This window comes from Camarhynchus parvulus, chromosome 1, assembly GCF_901933205.1.
Source record: "Camarhynchus parvulus chromosome 1, STF_HiC, whole genome shotgun sequence".
In the NCBI taxonomy this organism is placed as follows: Eukaryota; Metazoa; Chordata; class Aves; order Passeriformes; family Thraupidae; genus Camarhynchus; species Camarhynchus parvulus.
Window position 1 is genome coordinate 2,728,760 of NC_044571.1, and position 21,374 is coordinate 2,750,133.

General features: G+C 42.7%; 1 protein-coding gene across 1 annotated transcript in view; it reads right to left on the reverse strand.

The window, feature by feature from the left end:
* KCNJ6 (potassium inwardly rectifying channel subfamily J member 6) overlaps positions 1 to 21,374 on the reverse strand; it is a 168,306-nt gene that overhangs the window by 22,718 nt on the left and 124,214 nt on the right. Inside the window, exon 3 of the mRNA XM_030948862.1 lies at positions 12,098 to 13,018. Within this exon, the coding sequence (XP_030804722.1) occupies positions 12,098 to 13,018 (921 nt within the window). The remainder of the gene's footprint in view (positions 1 to 12,097; positions 13,019 to 21,374) is intronic.

Here is a 21,374-nt window from a genome sequence, read left to right on the forward strand (position 1 = left end):
CTGGTGTCTTTTCCCCATCAGAGGCTCTTCAGAAGACTACTTTGAAATATTAGGATTCTCTGTCTCCTGGGTCCTGCTAGCAAGAAGTGAAAGAGCTTCATCTGCACAAAAAATTCCAGGGGAACTCCTGGAAATGTTTGAATTTTTTTTTCCTTACCACGTTACTCTGTTGTGCTGGGTGTGATATTTACACAATATAATGAAAAGCGGTTTATGAGAGATGTGATCTCTGTCTTGGCTGGTGTAAAGAGAATCAGCCCTGAGATCTGTGTTTTCGGGAATCTCTGCTTCAGTTCTCTTTCCAAAGGAATTCTTAGCCCATATTTGTAATGGACCTGCTATACCTGCTGGAATTTGGCTTTTGGTTCCTTTCTTGATGGCAGATTAAGCATCAAACCACAGATGATAGATGGAAGGAGTGGTGGGAGGGGAGAACTCAGAACCCAAGGAAGGGCAAAAGAGGAAGGAGAATTTCCATGGACTGAGAATTTTTTGTCCATTCCAGTGACTCTATTTGCCATGGACAGTTTGTACAACGAAATATTCCAGGTTTGTCGGGTCTGTCCCTGTGGAATGGCTCTTTCCATCCATCTGCAGGACAGATTTCCTGAGGGAAGGACACCCTGCATGGATCCACCCTTCCTCCTCCCATGGCTGTGAAGTCACCTCAGACCTTGCAGAGCCAAAACTTCCAGTGTGGGCACTTTATCTAGATTATAAACATTCACCTGCTTCTAACCTTCCATTTGCCTCTTAATTAGAGCCTTAATTGCTTCTTCTCCGAGGCCATTAAGGAGCTGGCAGGCACTGCACAGCTCCATTCAGCCCTTCAGGGCCCCAATTCAAAGGCCACCAGAGACTGAGTGCTGCTCCACAGGTTTGGGAGGGCTTTGGATCAAAACTGTACATTAAACCTTGGATCCACACTGGGAGGGGATGGTTTTGGACTGAATTTCTATCACTGGTGGCTTTTGAATGCTTGATGGGTATTTTATATCCCTTTGGAGGGTAAAGGAAGATGTAGCAAGGTTAAAATTCATGTTTTATGTCTCAAACCTTGGATCTTGACTAATTATGAGGGGTTTAAAATCCTGGTTTAGTTGTGCTCAAGCCCTGATGGGAGTGTCTTAAGGAGGAGATTCAGCCCTTGACTCATGGTGGGAAAAGAACATTTTCCTTAAAATGCAAAGCAAAACCTCCTCCCCTTCACAGCTGTGGAGTTGGGGCTGCTGCCTTTGAAGCAGATTTTTGGCCAGACAAGAACCTTTGACTGCCTCCAGACCTTTGGCTTTGGACTCTTCTGCACTTTTTCATGGCATCTGTCACAGCCCTATTGGCAGCTGGAGACTCATTGCTGCACTTAATATCTGAAAAAGTGGCTAATTTGTTGTCTTCCCACTGGAAAAGGAGATTAATGGAAACACAATTGGAAAACGATGAAAATGGATGGGGGTTTTTCCCACTCTGGAGAATCTAAGTGTAATAAATTAATACTTATGCAAGGTTGCAAAAAAAAAAAACCCGAAAAAAAGAAGCTAATGGCTGGTTAAAAAAAGTGCCAGCACAATTTAATTGGAGTGGCTGACTCATAAATCTTTGAATCTTTTTTTGTTCTGGTGGTGCCTGGCAGCTCTGCCACAGTCAGATGGATTTTTTTAGGAGAAGTCCCCCTCTCTCTCTCTCTCTCTCCCAGCTCACATTGGCCTGCAGCAGTCAGAAATGGGGAATCAAAGTTGTCAACCTTGGTGTTGCTTAAGGCTCCCCTCAAAAAGTCTGGAATGTCCTGTTAGACACAGTTATGATGATGATAATAATGATAATAATGGCAATTCAGCAATTGTTTGTAGCTGGGTTTTCGCTGGCAGCTGGAATCACAGGGAGCCTGTCCCAAGGAAATGGGAGCAGCCAATCCATGGCAAATCCATGCTGGACGCTCATCTCAACTTCCAGAGGGGCAAAAAGATGCCAGAGATGCATAATCCACAATTTTTTCAATGATTACAGAGGAGAACAATGACAGCTCTGAGCTGGGCTATGAATCTTTTCAAAGCCATTCAATTCTTCACAGTTATTAAAAACAAGGAGGAGCCAGCTTGGAGTTTTATAATCACAGGCAGATTTAGGCTGGAGGGGATTTCTATCCACTTCTGTGATATCAGGCACATCCTGATATCCTCCTGGATATCCTCACCCTCCTCCAACCCTGCTCCTGACAAATCCCTGGAGCTTTGGCTCCCCTTTTAGCCTTGGCCCCTGCCATGGAATGTCCTCCAGAAGAGATTTGGGCTGCTCTGACCTCACTTTGCTCCTGGTGGGAGATAAATCCTGATCAGACCTGCCAGTGGAAATTATTTCTCCAGTTCATCACTTTGTAAATTCAGACTGCTGGGAGGAGCCTGGGAGGAGCTAACAAAATTCCTCAGAGTGTGAGTTATCCTCCCCACTACTCATTTCTGGGAGGTTCATGGAATTCTGCCAAATATTCCCTCTGAATTCATTTTTCTAAATCAAATTTTAGCATTCTTCAGGTACCTCAAACATGTTCCTCATAACCACTTGAAATTTGGTTTTGGAGATCTCTTTCCTTTTTGCTTTGTTTCAAATGTTTCTTTCTGGTGTAAGTTGTAAGAATGGGATAGCTCATATTCAACAATCCTGTATTTATTAAAATCCCATTTATTTAAAGCTAAAGGTTTATGTCATTCTACAGAAATCCCAACTAAGGAGAAATTGCTAAAATCAGGAAGAAAAGAAATATAGGAGAGAATTGTCACTTTCTTTAAATCATTCTTGGGAATATTGGGAATGAAGGAGAGGGAGTGAGTGAGCAAGCGCATGGCAGGAGTACAAACTTGGATTTTCCTTGGAATGCTGTGATTGAGACCACTGAGATCACTGCAGTTCTTTGTGATTTGTTTTCCCTTAAATTCCTTGAGGACTTCTTTTTAGAGGCCTTGGGAATCCCAAGAACTGTGCCACAATGGGAGTTTTTAGTGCTGGCAGCTGCTTTCTAGGATAAAAAATTTAAACTCATGAATTTTCTGTATTTTTTTCATGTCCTTTATGAAGCCAGTGGTGTTTCTGCAGTCCATAGCCTTGTTCTTTTTAATCCATCAACTGCTGAGTTTGAATTTCTGCTTTAATTCACAACTTTGCCCATTCTTTAAACTTTTAGGTCACTTTTGGCTTTACAGCTGCTGCTCTATTCAATTTTGTGAAAATTTTCTGCTGAAGGTGAATAATCTTTCTGCTCACATTCTTTAGAAATGGATGTAAATATTTGTAATTTTAGAGGGGCCTTCTGGTTATCAGGGTGTGTAATGCAAAGTGATTCCAGGCACTTCAACTCTTCTTAAAAATCCCACGATTCCAGACACTTAAAATCTTAAAATCCTATGATTCCAGACGCTTAAACTCTTCTTAAAATCCTTCATTTTATTCTTCATTACAAGTCAGGGAGATAGGAGGAAAGAATATTATACAGCTGGAAGGAGATAAGCACCAAGGGGAGAAGTGAAAAGATCTTTTAGAAATATGGGAGGGAGCAGAGTTCACCAAAAATACTTCCCAGGCTTTTGAACTGCAGGCTACCCAGACAGACTTCATATCTGGAAATCAAGCTGAGCAAACAAGGTAATCAGCCTGAAAGAATCAGTTCATTCCAGCAAAATTCCAGGGGTGAGACCCTGCTCTGACTCAAATCCGTGCTGGGATTTCACCACCATCCTCTCCAGGCAGGTAACAACCCAAAAGTGAAAGTCTAAAATTAGAAATACCAGCAAAATATTTTATTTTCCAGGAAAATATTTCAGTGCTGCCCCTTTTCTTACACTGTTCCCGGAGCAAGGGGGGAAGCTGAGCACGCTCAAGCTCCTGGTGTCATCTTGGGAAGCGCTCTGGGATGGAAAAGGCGCTGCAGTGGCCCCCAGCACATCTCCGAGGGGCTCAGGAATCACATCTGCACTCAGAGAGGAGCTGGAACGTGTTCACTGAGCTCATCCTGCCTGGGGAATGCTCTGCCCTGGATAAGGCAGGGCTGCCCTCTGCACAGCATCCTCCCTCGGATTTGCCAGGCGGGGATGGCGTGGGACACGGGCACTGGTCCCTCCTGTCATTCCCTGGGGTCTGAGCTGGGGCTGGAGCTCTGAGGACTGAGCTCTGCAGGGCTGAAACTGCTGGGAAACTTGGTTGGAATTATGTTGGATACAGAGGAGTTGAAGGGTCTGGAATCACAGGATTCTAGGAAGAGTTGAAGTGTTTTGGACCACAGAATTTTAGGAAGGAGAGTTTAGGTGTCTGCAATCACAGGATTTTAGGAAGAGTTTAAGCATTTTGGATCACAGGATTTTAGGAAGAGTTTAAGTGTCTGGAAACACAGGATTTTAAAGAGACATCTGAGGAGCTTCCGTGTCTGGAATCACAGTGTTTTAGGAAGACTTTAAGTGTCTGCAATCACAGTATTTTAGGAAGAGTTTATGTATCTGGAATCAGAGGATTTTAGGAAGAGTTTAAGTGCCTGGAATCAGAGGATTTTAGGAAGAGTTCATGTGTCTGGAATGACAGGATTTTAGAAAGAAGAGTTTAAGTATCTGAAATCATCGGGTATTAAGAAGAATTCATGTGTCTGGAATCAGAGGATTTTAGGAAGAGTTTAAGCACCTGGAATCAGGGGATTTTAGGAAGAGTTTAAGTATTTGGAATCAGAGGATTTTAAGAAGAGTTTATGTGTCTGGAATCACAGATTTTAGGAAGAGTTTAATATTTGGACTCACAGGATTTTAGGAAGAATTTAAGTATTTGGGATGAGAGGATTTTAGGAAGAATTTAATTTTTTGGGATTACATGATTTTAGAAAGAAGAGTTTAGGTGTTTGGAATCACAGGATTCTTGGAAGAGTTTAAGCATTTCCAATAAGGGGATTTTAGGAAGAGTTGAAGTGTTTGGAATCACAGGATTTTAGGAAGAAGAGTTTAGGTGTCGGGAATCATGGGGTTTTAAGAAGAATTTATGTGACTGGAATCAGAGGATTTTAGGAAGAGTTTAAGCATCTGGAATGACAGGATTTTAGGAAGTGTGGAAGTGTCTGTAATCACAGAATTTTAGTAAGAGTTTATGTGTCTGGAATTACAGGATTTTAGGAAGAGTTTAAGTATCTAGAATCACAGTATTTTAAGAAGAGTTGAAGTGTCTGGAATCACAGGGTTCTAGGAAGTTTAAGTGTCTGGAATCAGAGGATTTTAGGAAGAGTTTAAGTGTCTGGAATGTCAGGATTCTAGGAAGAGTTTAAGTGTATGGAATCACAGGATTTTAGGAAGAAGAAATTAAGTGTCTGAAATCACTGGGTTTTACGAAGAATTTATGTGACTGGAATCAGAGGATTTTAGGAAGACTTGAAGTGTCTGGGATCACAGATTTTAGTAAGAGTTTAGGTGTCTGGAATCACAGGATTTTAGGAAGAATTTTAGTGTTTTGCATCACAGGATTTTAGGAAGAAGAGTTTAGGTGTCTGAAATTACAGGGTTTTAAGAAGAATTTATGTGACTGGAATCAGAGGATTTTAGGAAGAGTTTATGAGCCTGGAATCAAAGGATTTTAGGAAGAGTTGAAGTGTCTGGAATCACAGGGTTCTAGGAAGAGTTTAAGTGTTTTGGATCGCAGAATTTTTGGAAGAAGAGTTTACATGTCTGGACAGGATTCTAGGGAGAGTTTAAGTGTCTGGAATCAGAGGATTTTAGGAAGAATTTAAGTGTCTGGAATCATGGGATTTTAGGAAGAATTTAAGTGTCTGGAATCACAGGGTTCTAGGAAGTTTAAGTGTTCGGCATCTGAGGATTTTAAGAAGAGTTGAACTGTTTTAGATCACAGGGTTTTAGGGAGAAGAGTTTAAGTGTCTGGAATACCAGGATTCTAGGAAGAGTTTAAGTGTCTAGGATCACAGGATTTCAGGAAGAGTTTGAGTATCTGGAATCACTGGATTTTAGGAAGCGTGGGAAGTGTCTGGAATCATGTGATTTTAGGAGAAGTTTAAGTGTCTGCAATCATAGGGTTTTAGGAAGACTTTAGGTGTCTGGAATCACAGGATTTTAAGAGGATTTGAAGTGTCTGGAATCATGAGATTCTAGGAAGAATTTATGTGTCTGGAACTACAGGATTTTAGGAAGAGTTGAAGTGTCTGGAATCACAGGGTTCTAGGAAGAGTTTAAGTGTTATGGATCGCAGAATTTTTGGAAGAAGAGTTTACATGTCTGGACAGGATTCTAGGGAGAGTTTAAGTGTCTGGAATCAGAGGATTTTAGGAAGACTTGAAGTGTCTGGAATCATGGGATTTTAGGAAGAGTTTAAGTGTCTAGGATCACAGGATTTTAGGAAGACACTGCTGGTCAATGAAGAAGGTGCCAGCCCAGCTCCCCACTGTGCCTTTCTGCTTGGAAAACAGGAGCAGGGCCAGAGTTAAAGCAAATTTTGGGATGCTGTCACTGCTCTGGCTGTGGAGATCATGAGCCCTGCAGGGAATAGCCTGTGTAGGCTCAGCAGTGATGAGCAAAGACAGGATTTTGGGGCACATCTCTGTGCTTGGCCCTGGTTTAGGAAGGAACAATGTTGTGGGAGTGTGGAAAGAACTGGGACCTGCCCTTCCTCCATGCCCAGAGAGACTTTGGAGGGATTGCAAACACAGGAGGTGCAAAATGAAGCTCTTCTTGTGCAAGTCTGATATGTGGTCAGCACAGAATTATTTCATAATATCTGATCTGTTAGGTAATCCCTAAATACCTGTCTTTTAGAAATCTTATCTTTTAGTATGAGCTACTGCTTGAATCTGAATATTATATTTGAACGCTTAGGGCTGAGGGAGCAGCTGGAGTTGTGAAAAGCTGAGGAATTAATTGGTGAGAAAGGTGTGAGAGATGGACAAAAAGCCATTCTCAAACATTCATAACAGGTTTGCAAAGTACAGTGCTACCCAGAGAATAAAGCTGTTAAACAAATGTGTAATCCCTTTTCCCTGAAAGTGAGATACAGCAACATTTTAGCTGAAATATTCCTAATCAGCATCTCCTTTTTATTTCCCACAAACGCTGCTGCCTGATTTCTTGCTATTCCTCATAGCTTTGACTATTGTGAAATTGTAATTGCCTCCTTTAAGTCTTACAATCCTCTTCAGCAATGAAACTCCTCTTTTTCCACCTGTAGAGAAATCTTCCTGAAGGAAACATGCCAATGAGATGGGAATTCCTTTCCCTGCTGGCATTTAGCACTCCCCTCCTGCTAATGCCTGTAATTTTCTGTGTGAGAATAAATAACAGTGGAATGCTTTGTTAGACTCAGTAAAATCAAAATGGGATGGAAGTGAAAGGAATTGCTGGCAACTCCAGGGAAGTGGGGATGTGTGAGAAGTTAAACCTTGTCCAAGTCTAGCACCCAGCAGCAGGAGATGTTAAAACTCTTAAAAATAGAAAGGAAAGCTGCAGCCTGCAGAGCCCTTGTGGTCTGATCATTTCTGGAAGGAAGATGATCCAGTTTGGAGCAGAAGCCACTTGTTCCTGACCCTGCTCAAACTGCATTTCAGTCACATCCTGGAGCACAATGAAACCCACTTTTGTTCTTTGTCTTGCAGGAACACTCAGGTGGGAGTAATCCTGGTGTTTTTCTTCCTGTCACCTGCATGCCCTCAAGAAGCACTTGGAGAGGATAAATATTTCTTCCTTGAAGAGCAGTAGCAAATTCAAGTGAGACACTCTAACCCCAGCAATTTTTATTTGGAGAGAGCAAAGTCTGCTGAGAGGTATTGAAGGGTTGGAACTGCTTAAATCCACATCAGTGGGAGATGTTTGCTAGGACTGGGCAAGGCCAAGGGGTAAATATGGCATTTCATCCCAGAGAAATCAAACCCACAATAAACCAGTCAGTCAAAGGGGCTGCAGTGGAGAACAGCTTTATACAATATTTGTCTGGTTGAGAGCGCTGTTTACGGTATAAATAACCATCCAAGTGAACATGTTATTGCTTTGCACACATGTTTTCCACAGCTGGCAAGTGTGGTTGTTTCTGTGGCTGTAAAACCTCTTGCAGATGCTACTTTCAAAGCTGCCCCAGTGTCAGAATTATAAATGAACTCTATTTAGGGTTTATTTGTAAAATTATCCATCTGAACCTGAAGTTCTCTGGCTGGCTTTGTTGCTTGTTTTTTTTTGACAGCACAAATGTGCAAATAATTTTCTTTCCTTGGAACTGTTCAGTGCTCAGCTGTTTATTTTTAGGCAGAGGGAATCGCCAGAGTGTCACCAAGTGCATCCCACTGGCCAGATACAACGTCACAAGTTTTGTTCAGAATTTTCCTCTATCTCACCATTTCCCCCCCTTTTTTTTCCATCTCCCTCTCTCTTTGAGTTTATTTCTCAGTTTCTCTTGCTATTGTACACTACCTTACCTTCCCACTACACCTTCCAAATTTAAAAGGCTTTCCTTTCCTTCTTATGGGTCTATTTCCTTATCAGAATTATACATTTGCAAGTCTTGCTTAATTTTTTAAAATACCTACTTTGCTTGTGATGATAAGGCTTCCCTTAGAAATAGATTTTACCAGGTGAAAAAGACTTAAAATTTTCAGCCTATGGCTAGGATTCAATTATCATAAAATATTCCTAACTGTAGATTATTTTACATTTAAAACTCTGGGAAATGGGGGCTGCAAAATGTGGAAATACCAGATGTGTCCTCTAGCTGCAGTGAAGTTTGGTTGGATTTTTTCTCCCCATTTTCAAGGCTCCTCAGTGGTTCCACAGCAGCCTAATGCGCTTTTGCTGTCCCAAAATTGATGTTTTTGGACATTCTGAAGAGATGTGCACCACCACCAGGAAAAGCAGAGAGATAAATCTTTGCAAGCCTTTGAATGCAAAGAGATATTTTTGAATGTTGTTGCAAATAAATAAAATTTAAAAATGCATATTGAAAGGATCCATAACAATTTTTTTTTAAAAACCAACCTTATTTTGAGTGTTTGATGGTGCTGGATGAAGGAATCAGATTGAATTCATGTTTTTGGAAAATGCCTTGCTGAGGATTGTCCCTCAAAGTGATTTTCGTGGCAGAAAGAATGGGAATAACCAAGGTGTAGGGATTGTCCCTGGGATAATACTTTGTTATGTGCCTTAGAAAAGAAACATCCACGTCTTTTTGCATCTCAGAAAGTTATGGCAAAGCTTCCATGGGGAATTAGGGGGTCCTTGAGTTGAACTTTCTGCTGAATTTTAATTTGGTTCATTATTTTAATGTCATTTAAGAAAATGCATTATTCTTAATTTCCTGTCCTAACACACAATGCAGAATTCCCATGACAATCCATAAAAACTGTGTTTCATACAACAGATAAATGTGATTTTGGAGCACTTAGGGTGGAAAGTATTATAAATGTATTTACCTGTTGAGTCAAATTTAAGCAGAATCAATAATTAATAACAATATTAGCAAAGGTTTACCCTTATCATTTCCCATTTTATTTCTCATTGAAGCTGTATCTGAGTGGGGAAGCTCTGAAAAAAGATAAAGGATTGTTTTTCCTGCTCAGATTTGGGAGTGGCTTTTCTGATGGATGACACAACCTGATGACCTCAGTCTGGTTTGGATCCCTCAGCAGTGACGCCAAGTGAGGACACTGTAGGTGACATCACATTTTCCTGGCTTCAGCTTTTATAAATTTATAATTTTGGATTCCATAACTCTGCTGGCAGGAATGCAGGGCTGGGCTTTGCTGCTGGGAGCAGCTTCTTTCCCCGCCCTCACTCTGCAGCAGGTGGAAGAAGGAAAGGTGAATATTTGACTGCCTAAATTATGTTTGCCAGGATGCAAATAAATACAAATATTTATAAATATTTGTAATATTTGTCTAAATGTGTGTAAATATTTGTAAATTAAAAGAGTGAAAATTCCAAGTGTTGGTAGAAGGTTGGCCTGATTGCACCTTCAACAAAAACAACTCAGTGCAAGGGGTCAAAGCCCAGCACAAGAAGCTACTGCTGCACAAATGTGTTTTAGATATTGTGCTGGTAATTCTGACATTATTTGATGCCCTCTGCTCATATCTCACTCAGCAGGAGGCTCTACCCAAACAGAACAGCCTAACATGGGAAATGGGCCCATCCAGTGCAGGGGAAACTCTAATCCTGGATATCTTCCGTGGGTTTCCAAATCACTGCATTCAGTTTCTCTCTTGATAAGGACTGGAAAGGTTTGAGATAAGGACAAATGTGATTTTATCTCAAACTCTGCCAGCCCAAGCAGTCTGAGGGGTTTTGTGCTGCAGGGGAGGCTGATGGTGGCTGAGTGGGAGAAGTGGCCAGGCCAGAGCAGCAAAGAAAACCCCTGGGAGAGAGCCCTGGCGTGTGCAGGGGTGAAAACGAGGTGAGGGAAGGGGAGGGGATCACAAACAGAGATGAGACTCTAAACCAACAAATCCACATTTGCTGCACTGCAGAAATATTCTGACTTTTGATCTTGTAGGTGTTTTTGCTGAGACATTTTTTATTCTGCCACTACTTGCCAATCACTTTGCTGGGAAACACAGTGTTCAGCAAACCTGAAAATATCCCCCACCCCCTTGGGACGTCAAGTTCCTTCAGCTGCAATTCTGAGATCTCAGGATGGTTTCAGGGAACAAACAGCAATTTCCTCATTGTCTCACCCGAAGGTGATGCAGATGTTTGAAATCTCAGTGCCTACTGCACAGATCAGGAGTACTAAACATTTCATCTTGATTTCTCTTCAGTACCACCTACTTCCTGGAAAATTTGGAAGCCTTGCATTTACCACTTCAAATTCCCTGCCAAGTTCCCTTCAGTTTTTTGTTGTGTTTTTTTTTTTTTTCCCTCTCTGCTCCATTTTTGTCTCACACGTTTATTATATGGTGACAAATGCAGTTTTCTTCTGACACCATATAATAGATGTGTGAAACACACACACATGTTCTAGTAAGAGACTGCTCTTTATTTCCTGGCTCCAGTTGCAAAACATGAGTCAGGGTTGGAAAGGTTGTGCCTCTGTCAGAGCTGTGGAATCCACGTGCTCAAACTTCCCTGGGTTTTGCTGCAGTCGTGGGGAAAAATGGCAAAACTCATAATTCTATAATCAGTGTTTTCTCCTCCCCCAAGCACATCAAATCTTCATTTTATAATCGCCATTCCCGTGTGTTGATTATGTTTACTCATTTCAGGCACTGATGCTGTTATTAACAGGAAAAAAACACCTCCAGCTTCTAAAACACAGATAAAAGTACTTCTCCTATAATTCTGGCTTTAATACAAAAAAGAAACATTATTTTAGTGGTGCATTTGCTGTGGATTTCAAGCACTTTTTTTCCCTGCACCAAGTGATTTCTGCTGTTCTGCTGCATAATTGCAGGTAACAACCGCCCAGCATCTCCACAAGACTCCGGCGACACAACATTCCTTGTTTGTACATCCCAGCTTCCAGTGTTCTGTGCACTCCTGTGGGGGCCCCAGTGAAGCACCAAATCAGACGAGACCTTTTGTGAGCTAGAGTGGAACAAGCCCCACGTTACAAGTTAAAACAAAAAACCAAGGAAAATGAGCAAGCGAAAAAAAAAAAAGAGAGAACTGAACACATCATCACTTCCTACTGGATCCAGCCTTGGAATGCCACAGGGCTGGCAGTTGTTCTGCAGATACCCAGGAGTGATTGGAAGCAGCAGGACCACGGTGCTTCCACGTTAATCACAAACAGAGTTTTTGCATTGAATTTTTTTTTTCTTTTTCCCTAAGCAATTTTATCCCACAAGGTCCCTGTGGTTGAGCTGCTCCCGCAATAGAGTGACAAATAACTGGGTGACATGCTGTGAAAAATTTAGAAAATGAGAGATGCTATCCCATTTTCCAAACAGAGCAGAAACAACACTAATTCTGTTAGGCAAGATGGAACAGACAATTAAACTGGGCATGCTTTTAATTTTGAAGCTCACCAGAGAACGAACTCCTTTTTCAAATGCAACGACTGTGGAAGTGATTCCTTTAAAATGAAGCAAAACCACTGATTTTCCTTGCTAAAATTAAAGCATTTACCTCATACAAAGTATAAGAAATGTTACCTGTTGCCTCCACCATTCCTTCTAGGATTACAACAATTTCTAGCTCCTCTTTGGGCAACTGGGCTTTGGAAATCTCCCAGAAAGGACTCTGCTGGTTAATCTCATGGCTGATGATCAGTGGTGAAACCAAAAAGAGACGATCATCCCCTGTGTAATAACCTACGTTGATATCTGTCTGGTTGAGTGGTATAAATTCCCCCTCCTTTGTCTGTTTGGATTTGATCAACTTGGCTCGTATTGATGCCTCTACAATGTGTGAATTCCTAAGGTCTCCTACTCGGAACATCAGACACAGCTTCCCATCCCGCATGGAAATGACTGCGTTTGTAGAAAAAACCAAGGTTTCTGCCCTCTTCTTGGGTTGGGATATTTTCACAAACATGCAGCCAACCATGAAGGCGTTGACGATAGAACCTAGGACAGACTGCACTAAAAGCAGGATAATTCCCTCGGGACACTTGTCCGTGATGACCCGGTAACCGTACCCAATGGTGGTTTCGGTCTCGATTGAGAATAAAAAGGCTGAGACAAACCCATTGAGGTTGCTGACGCAGGGGGTCCACGTGCTGTCCCCTATGTGATCCATGTCCCCTCGCATGTAGGCAATGAGCCACCAGATCATGCCGAAGAAGAGCCAGGTCACCGTGTAAACCATGACAAAGATCAGCAGGTTGAACCTCCACTTGAGATCCACCAGGGTGGTGAAGATGTCAGTCAAGTACCGATAAGTCTCTCTGACATTCCCGTGGTGGACGTTGCATTTCCCATCTTTCCGAACGTACCTCTGGATTTTCCTCTTGGCACATTCTTTGCTGATGTTTTTTGGCAGATCCTCTCTCGCTTGTTTCGGCAACTTTGGTTGATGGATTGTGACAGGGCTCTCGATGTCCTGCTCCATTGAGTCTTCTTCCAGGACGTTGGCTGCCATGGAAAACAAAAAAAAAACACAGAAAAGTCATTATTCCTCTTGTTATTGCTCTAAGTCAACACACAACCTTTTCCTGTGTTGATCAATAAAATGATCATCCTTGTTCTTTGCTGAATCCATTGTGTTTTGCTAACACAAAAATTGGATGCCAAGCACCCTCATTTTATTGCTACACAGAAATAAAATGAAAACAAACTCGTTTCTTATCAGGTCATCCTACCCACACCCATATTTAAATTCCACAAGATGGGTTTAAGCAGATATCCCTTCCCCCCTCGCCCCTTTGCAGTCTAATGAATGAAATTTTTAATGCACCAAAAAAGATCTCACGGAGATAAAAGATATAAATGAGGCAATGGATTCACTTGGGGGTGAGCAGAGAAAATGAGCTATTGCTGAGCTATTTTTTCCCATCAATTGCATTGCTGTGGGGAAAGTATTAAATAAGTACAAGGAGTTTTGGTTTTTTTTTCTTTTTAAAAAGCCAACAGTTTTTAGAAAGAACCAATCCTCCTCTTGTTGAAGGAAAGTTGTAATATCTATCAAGAGCAATTCAAGCACACTTCCACAGAAAATCAATGTCTTGCTGATAATGAGACAAGGAATTGTGTGTCCTTCTCCCAGCAACGTAAAACCTATGGTACTTCAGATTTCATTTGAATTCACTGTGCCTCTGGCCTTTAATTCAAGTGTACCTTGTCCTCTAATGATCTGGGCCTTTTTTTTAGTTTCTCAGCCTTTAGAGATAAATAGCTTTGCTATGGTTGTGTGCCAGGGAAAAAAAGAGTGCACTGAGGAGGAGAGTGGATTTAATGGGATGTGTTTTGCATGGAGCACATGGTGAGGTCTGGGGTAATTGTTGTTTTCAGCTGAAATCCTTCTGTTTTCTGGGGCTTCTTCCTGCAGGAATTTCAGCTCTTGAATTCCTGATTCTTTCTCTTCTGCCTAGCTGCTGTCATTCTTCTGCCAGACTGTAAAGGGAAAAATCTTCTGGTGGGTCTGTCCAGGTACTTGACTCTGAATACAGAGTTTCAGAATGGTTTGGGTGGGAAGGGACCTTAAAATCACCCAGTCCCCCCCTCGTGCCATGGTCAGGGACACCTTCCACTACCCCATGTTGCTCCAAGACCTGTTCAACTTGGCCTTGGACGCTTCCAGGGATGGGGCAGCCACAGCTTCTCTGGGCACCCTGTGCCAGGGCCTCATTACTCTCACAGGGAAGGATTTCTTCCCAATATCCCGTCTAAAAAGCAGCACTGCTATGATTTTGTGCCATTCTTTATGGAGTGTTGCTGTCAGTTGGGTCAGTGTGGCTCTAAAGCCTTTTTCACTCCTAGAAATGTGGGCTGTGCAGCAGGTCCTGTGTGGAATCTCACAGCACCTGTAGAGAAAGATCACAGACCCTTGCAGAGTTTTATTGAAATATCCAGGGGTAAAAGGGGTTGTAGCCCGGTTGTCTCTCCCCCTGACCTGCTCCTCTTTCAAAGAAAGTCTCAGAGCCCTCCAGTAGCACAGAATCTGAGAGAGATTCCATGTTTTAAGGCCGTGGCCCCCATCCTGTCACCTTTTCAGTTGGCTGTGTGTCTCAGGAGAGCCTTATCAGGGCTGAAGGCAGTGGCAGCACTGGGAGCTGTGTCCCAGGGCCCTCAGTTCTGAATGAACTCCCCCAGTCAGTGACAGTGTGCCTGCTTGCATTAGCCCTGATGCTGGGCAATGCATGACAAAACACAATCAAAAGGCATTGCAGGGCCTTTGTGAGGAAGATTTAAGCCAAAGCCAGAAAATTTGAAGTTAAGGCTTCACATTTTATGCTCAGCTCTCCGTTGTGCCTAAGGAAATTCCAGTCCACAGGAGTTATCACATCACTGCAGCAACAGAATCCTCAAATAATTATGAACAACCTCTGAAGGCTCTGGCTTTTGAGGCTTTATGTTAAACTACTAATGCTGATATAATGGGGTTCATTATCTTTCAGGCAGTATGAATAATTTGCTTTCCCTTCCCAGTCAGATCCTGGCATGGACACAGAGACCAGGAGTAGGAGAATCCTGTTGGTTTAGAGAATATTCCTTACTCCTGGCCCTGCTGTGAAAGGGAATCATGTCCCAAACCTTCCTGTATGAGCATCTCTTACCAGAAATTATCCGGGGAGGGGACCCAGGTGCTGAGGGATGTGAAGGGACATCCAGGGCTGCCCTCCCACCCCACCCCTCCTGCTTTCCATGCAGTGTTTATTTCCTATGCAAGTACTTTGAGCACCTTTTATTCAGACAGCAAATTTTTACTGATGCTTTCCAAATGCTCTTTGTGGATTTGTGCATCACAGCCAGCCTGACCTGGCTTTCACAGCATGAGGGAAGCGCCACATTTTGTCAAGTGTCCACAAATTTTGTAGGAGCAGGGAGCTGCTGTCACAGTAAGTGGGGTCAGCTTGTGACAGTTCCAGCGCTGGGAGGGTTTTTCTTCACCTGGAGAAGTTGTAGTGGAGCTGGTTCTCATCTGGCTTTGTAAGGGGGCAGCTCTGGACAACAAACCCAGTGTTTAACCAATGTCTCTCTCATTACAGCATTTATTTGACACTCTTGCAGACATTTCAATCTTCCTGAGGGCATCTGGCCATTTCTAAACTCTCCAGTCTCTTCCCAGTGCTGTCGTTTCTCAATTCTCAGACTCTGAGAGGAAAAAATTAAGGTCAAGTTTTTTGTCTTTTCTTCTTTTTTGCAAGATGCCCTTTCCTTCTTTCCCTCACCCCATCCTGCTCTGAATGTATTGCTTTGTGGAGAGTTTCTGGATCAGAACCACAGTTATCCTCTCCTGGACTGAGTTTTCACTCCAGAGAGAACCTTGGGAGCAGCAATTCCCAAAATAAGTGATCCAAAGGTTATGCATCTGTGTGTTTCCATGGAAATGCTTGACGAATAAGTTTTAAACACATGGCAGGATCCCTGCTCACCACTGAGGACGAGGAACAGCCACATACTGTCAGTGCCTTTGCCACAAAATACTTTGACTAATTATATTTTTACTTGATATCGACCCAATTAACTTCTGCTGTTTATTTCATCTGAATTTTCCTTTTGGTTACATAATGGCTGTCATGGATCCAGGAACAGGGGAGTGAGTAGCAGCAGCCTCACTTGAGAGCTATTTTTGCTCTCTCTGCTTTTCTTCCTGACAAAAATATATACATATTATTAATCTGCATTGGCCAAAAAAAAAAAAAAAAAAAAAAAGAAAGAAGGTATTTCTGAACTCTTCCTTCTCTCCCAGAAAACATTATGTTTGTTTGAACACAACAGCCAGGTAATGAGCCAATCCAGGCCAATTTAGAGGGTTCTGTTCAAATGATCTGCTCTGGTTATTCTCTGAGGTAAAACCTACAAGACATATGAGATTTCAGTGATTTGTTTAATTTCCCAGCAAATGACAAGGATCTCTCCTAAACAAGTCCCTCAACAGTTCACTTCTGTCCTGGCTGTGGCCAAATTAGCTAATTAAGTGTGCCCAGACCTATTATTTCATGTGGAGGGTAAAGAGTGGTGCAGCCCACACTTGGATTATTGAACTCCAATTGTTTTCCAGGCAGGTTAGTGTCATACAGTCTGCCAAACAGGAATAATCTGTGTCCTGAAATGGAGCCAGGAGTTGTGTGTGCTCAGTTCTGCGCTGGTCCAAACCATGCCAGGGGCTTTTGAACTGTGCCAGTGCTCAGAACATTTTAATTTTCTACTAAAACTGCATCAAATGTTGCTGTCATGTTCTTGTCTACTCCAAAGCAGCACTGGAAAGGCACAGTCCTGATTTTCCAAGCACATCCTTTTATTTAGAGCCTGTAGAACAACATGAAACCAGTGTCAACAACAAAACAGGACAGGACACACTCTCTCCCTCTGAGGCTGTGAATGTAACACATCAACATAACCCTTAAGCAATCATTTTATCATCAACAATGTGATTTTTGGTGTATTTTGGTAGTGCTGCAGAGAACTTGTTGTGGTGCTGTGCAAACACAAAGCAAAAGGAGGAACGTGAAGGGCCTGCTCGTCCAATTTAAGTACTGTAAGCCTATTTTGGTTGTGAATGATTAGCAAAATAATGAGGAGCTTCAACAGAGAATGTTGCAAATCATAACTGACCTTTCTGTAACAGAAGCTGACCTAGAAAGTTCTGTGGAAGTTTCCCTGCAATTTAGTGATTTTAACTCTTGTAACACAGCTGTGAACATTTTGCGCGCAAATTCATTGAAAATGTCCTGATTTCCAAAATCATTTACAGCCTAAAAATTGCTCTCATGGACTTTACTGCATGCAGAGAAATGTGTTGAGCAGGCACTGTGATTCCTGTCTGCATTCCCCCCTTTCCTGGTGGGATGAGGGCCACTTTTAAGTGAAGGTCCAAGTTTGGCTTTTGGGAAGTCTCAAGAGTTTTACCTCTCGTTTGCTGTGGTCCCCAACCTCCCTGGCACTGCATCCATCTGTGGAATATTTTGTCGCAGACATCCTTTTCACTAAAATCCTTTCTTTAGGATTTTTTCCTTCTGAGAAGCTGTGGCCTCAGAAACAAATGTAAACAATGGGTTATCTGCTGCTGTGGAATGCAACAGGTCTGTCTGGATTGGCCCAGATTGGATGTTTAGAAATAATGGCCAATCCAGAACTGAGAGCTCTCTCGGACTGTGCCGAGAGAGTGGGGTTTGTTATCATATTTTATTTTTCTATTCTTAGGTTAGGTAGCAGGTTCTGGAAACTCTCCTTTCTTCTTCTTTTTAGTATAGTTTAAATAGATGTATATATCATAAAATAATAAATCAAGCCTTCTGATCATGGAGTCAGATCTACGTCTCTTCCTTCATCCCAAAAACCTTTGTGACCACCGTCACAATATTTGGCAGGACCTGGTGGCTCTTTGGGCTCCCCTGTGGGGTTGTTGGGCTTTGCAGAGCACAAGGAATTTCCTGTAGCCTTCAACGCCCCAAATCCGCGTTGTTCTGTTTCTGCTCTTGATTGCAATGGAAGAAGTCAGAGAAGGGAAGGGGAGATTTTGGAATGCTTTGCCTCATCTCTGGATGGCTTTTGTTTCAGAGCTCTTTGAAAACTTGTTTGTGATGAGCACAGAGGGCACAGGAACACTGGAATCTGGGAATAGAGGGGGATTTGTCTGTGGGATGAACCCAGCCACATAATCCACACTGCAAGGCACCACAAGATATGAGGAGAAAGGGTCTTGTTTAGAGAAAAAAAGTGGAGTCTTTTATGATCAGCTAGCAACTGTAAGCAGTCATTATCATCGAGCACAGATCCTTTTCCCTGAAAAAGAAAGGAATTAGGATCTGATCCTGCACTGTTGAAATCAATGCAAGATTGACTATTCACTCAGCTGGAAGCATTGCTGGGCCTCACTTTGAAATGTTGGAGTGCTCAATAAACACTGACTTGGCAAATCTCTTCAAGACCCAAATTGCTTCTTTGCACCCATGGAATCATAAACCTAATTTCAGAGGGAGCATGCGTGTGACTGAGATTTATTTCAGCAGCAGCTTTCACTAAAAAAGACATGAAATGAGATATATTTATGATTAGAAAAGAGATTGTAAGGATGATACTTTGTTTTTTTCACATTACCTGCTTCATCAGTGCCTTCGAATCCAACTCGATAAAAATAATGTTCTACTATTTTAATTTCTTTTAAGCCTGTACAGCTGCAAGAAATCAGTCTGAGTAACACTCTGTGTCTCTGCAGTACAAACATTTCCATTCATTCCTGATTCTTGGCCCTTTTATTATGGAAGGTGGAAAAATTAATCTGATAACTCAAATTTAAAAGCACATTACTCCATTTTTGGTAGTCATTTGACCTTGTAGTTTTTGTCTTGGATGCTAACCAACTTCATTGCAGAATTTACCACTGAAGGCTCCAGAATGCTGTTTTTACATCTGCTTTGCTAAATTTATCTTCATTTGAATCACAGGGAAGCCAAACAGCCTTGGCTGGGTAACATTTATGGGGCAATGTAAGAAGTCTGCACCTGGCTGTAGGACGGTGAACCTGCAAAGATGTTCAGAGACAGCTGATTATCAACATCTTCAGCCTTTCACATGGCTGTGGGTCCCAAATTAGATTAAGAAACTTGTTTGCTCCCTGAAGCCTGAGCTCTTGGAGTCAGCGCTTTTTCAGAGCCATCTCTAGAGCAAATGCCTGGCACTGAACAAAGATTTCTGGAGTAAGGAGAGGTTTCCTGTCAGATTAGTCTTTTACCAGGTTTTTAGCTCCCAGAAAAGCTTGAGACTGAGCCTCAGAGCAGGTATTTCTGTGTCCAGGGCCAGGCTGGACAGGGCTTGGAGCAACCTGGTCTAGTGGAAGGTTCCCTGCCCTTGGAACTGGATGACCTTTAAGGCCCCTCCAACCCAAACCATTCTGTGATTTCATGATTCTGTGATTCCATAATGTCCTTGTCCTATCCACAACCACTGCAGAAATCAGCCTCCTCAGAGCCCTGTTTCCTCTAACAAGGTGACAAAGCTGAGATAAAACATTTTTTGCGCTTGGAAAATGCTTACTATTGTCAGTGCTGCTGCCGGCAGTGGCACAAGGACAGCAGCAGAGACAGCCCAGGTGTGCCAGCCTGAGTTGTGCCGCCTGGCAACACCAGAGCTGGGCTCTCCTTTGCTGTTTCCGTGTGCCAAACCAGGTGCTGCCAGAGGGATAACAGGGATCACTGATGGATCCTGGTGCTGCCAGGCCCCATCAGCTGTGTCTGAGGTTGGAAATGGGGCTGTGTGTTCTATTCCCATCTGTCAGAGCTGGGGCAGTTCTCTGCTGTCCATGGGGCAGTTTTTCTTTCTCTCTCCCACAGCCAACCCTCCCTCCAGGAGATCTCTGCTGTCCATGGCCACTGAGTGTCCCTGCAGGGCTGATCCAATTCCAGCATCCCATGGGGAGATGCTGCGCCCAGGGGAGGAGCCAAGCATTCCTACCTGGATCCAATCTGAGCCTGGCACAGCACAGCAGCCTTTGCCCACTGCATTGCCAGAGGAGCAGCTTTCTGCTGCCCTGCATTGCCAGAGGGAGCCCAGGCCCATCTGCAGCAGCCCTGGAGCTGCAGAGGAAAACTCCCCCCTTGTGCAGGATCCCTGCTGCAGCAGCAGCACAGCTGGCACTGCAGGAGGGCTGAGCCCCCATGGGATGGGGCTGTGCCACCCCCCTGACACACAGTGGCAGTGGTTTTTGTTTTTTTGTATTATTACATTTGTATTTTTAATTTTCCTGGTAAAGAACTGTTATTCCTATTCCCTCATCTTTGCCTGAGAGCCTTTCAATTTCAAAATTATAATAATTCAGAAGGAGAAGGTTTACATTTTCCATTTCAGGGGAGGCTCCTGCCTTTCTTAGCAGACACCTGGCTTTTCAAACCACGACAAGCTGCAAATCCTGGCCACACTTTTGCCTTCTGAGACCTCTGGGTCAGACAGGTCCCCTGACTTTCTGCAAGGTGTCCTTGTCTAATGTGATCTCTGAGATTTCTTTTTCCAGTTACTCAACACCAATTATTTCTGCCAGTTGCTATCAGGTGTCTGAATGCCAGAATTTTTGTCAGTTACAAAATTTCTCCAAAAATCTCCTGGGAACTCAGCTTTTCTTCTCTGTGAGGTGTACCAGGAAAAGGGGAAAGCGTGAAAAACTTGTATTGACCTTATTGTTATCAATTTTAAACTGTACTTATACGCTTTAACTGCTAGAAATAATAAATAAATTAATTCAAAATCTGCTTAAATCAGTGAATATTCTGGATTGTAAGGAATCTCTAAAGGTTTCAGTGTGCTGCTCAACACAGAACAAACTTCTAGAGCGCACCTCTGAGGAGAGTAGGGCTTCATCTTCTCTGCAGCTTCATTTTTGCACCTGAGGTCAGCCTCACAGAGAAATTACATGAGGGCTGGTTAAATTCTGATTTCTCCCGGTATTCTCTTTACTGATTACATGGAAAAAGAGAATTCCCAACTTTTGTGGGAAGAGATTCTCGCGATTTTTTTTCCCATCACAATTTTCCCGACTGAAAATTCTGGGAACAAAAACGAGCTGATCAGCTGAGCTATTTTGTGTAGATGATTCCGTCCCAAACATTTCACACAGATAATTCTGACTCATTTAATTCTTCACTATGTAATATCTCTGATATCTGGGGAGTTCTCCTGGTTGTTTCTGGAAGTGTAAATAGGAGTTTGGCTGCCCTGTCCAGTGGCGACCGCACTGCTAATTTAGTAAATTGTTTGTTTTGGCTTTGGCCCAATTAGTGTTCCAAGAAAATACCTGGGAAGGGTTTGGGAGACAGGATGTGCTTCCATTCAGCAG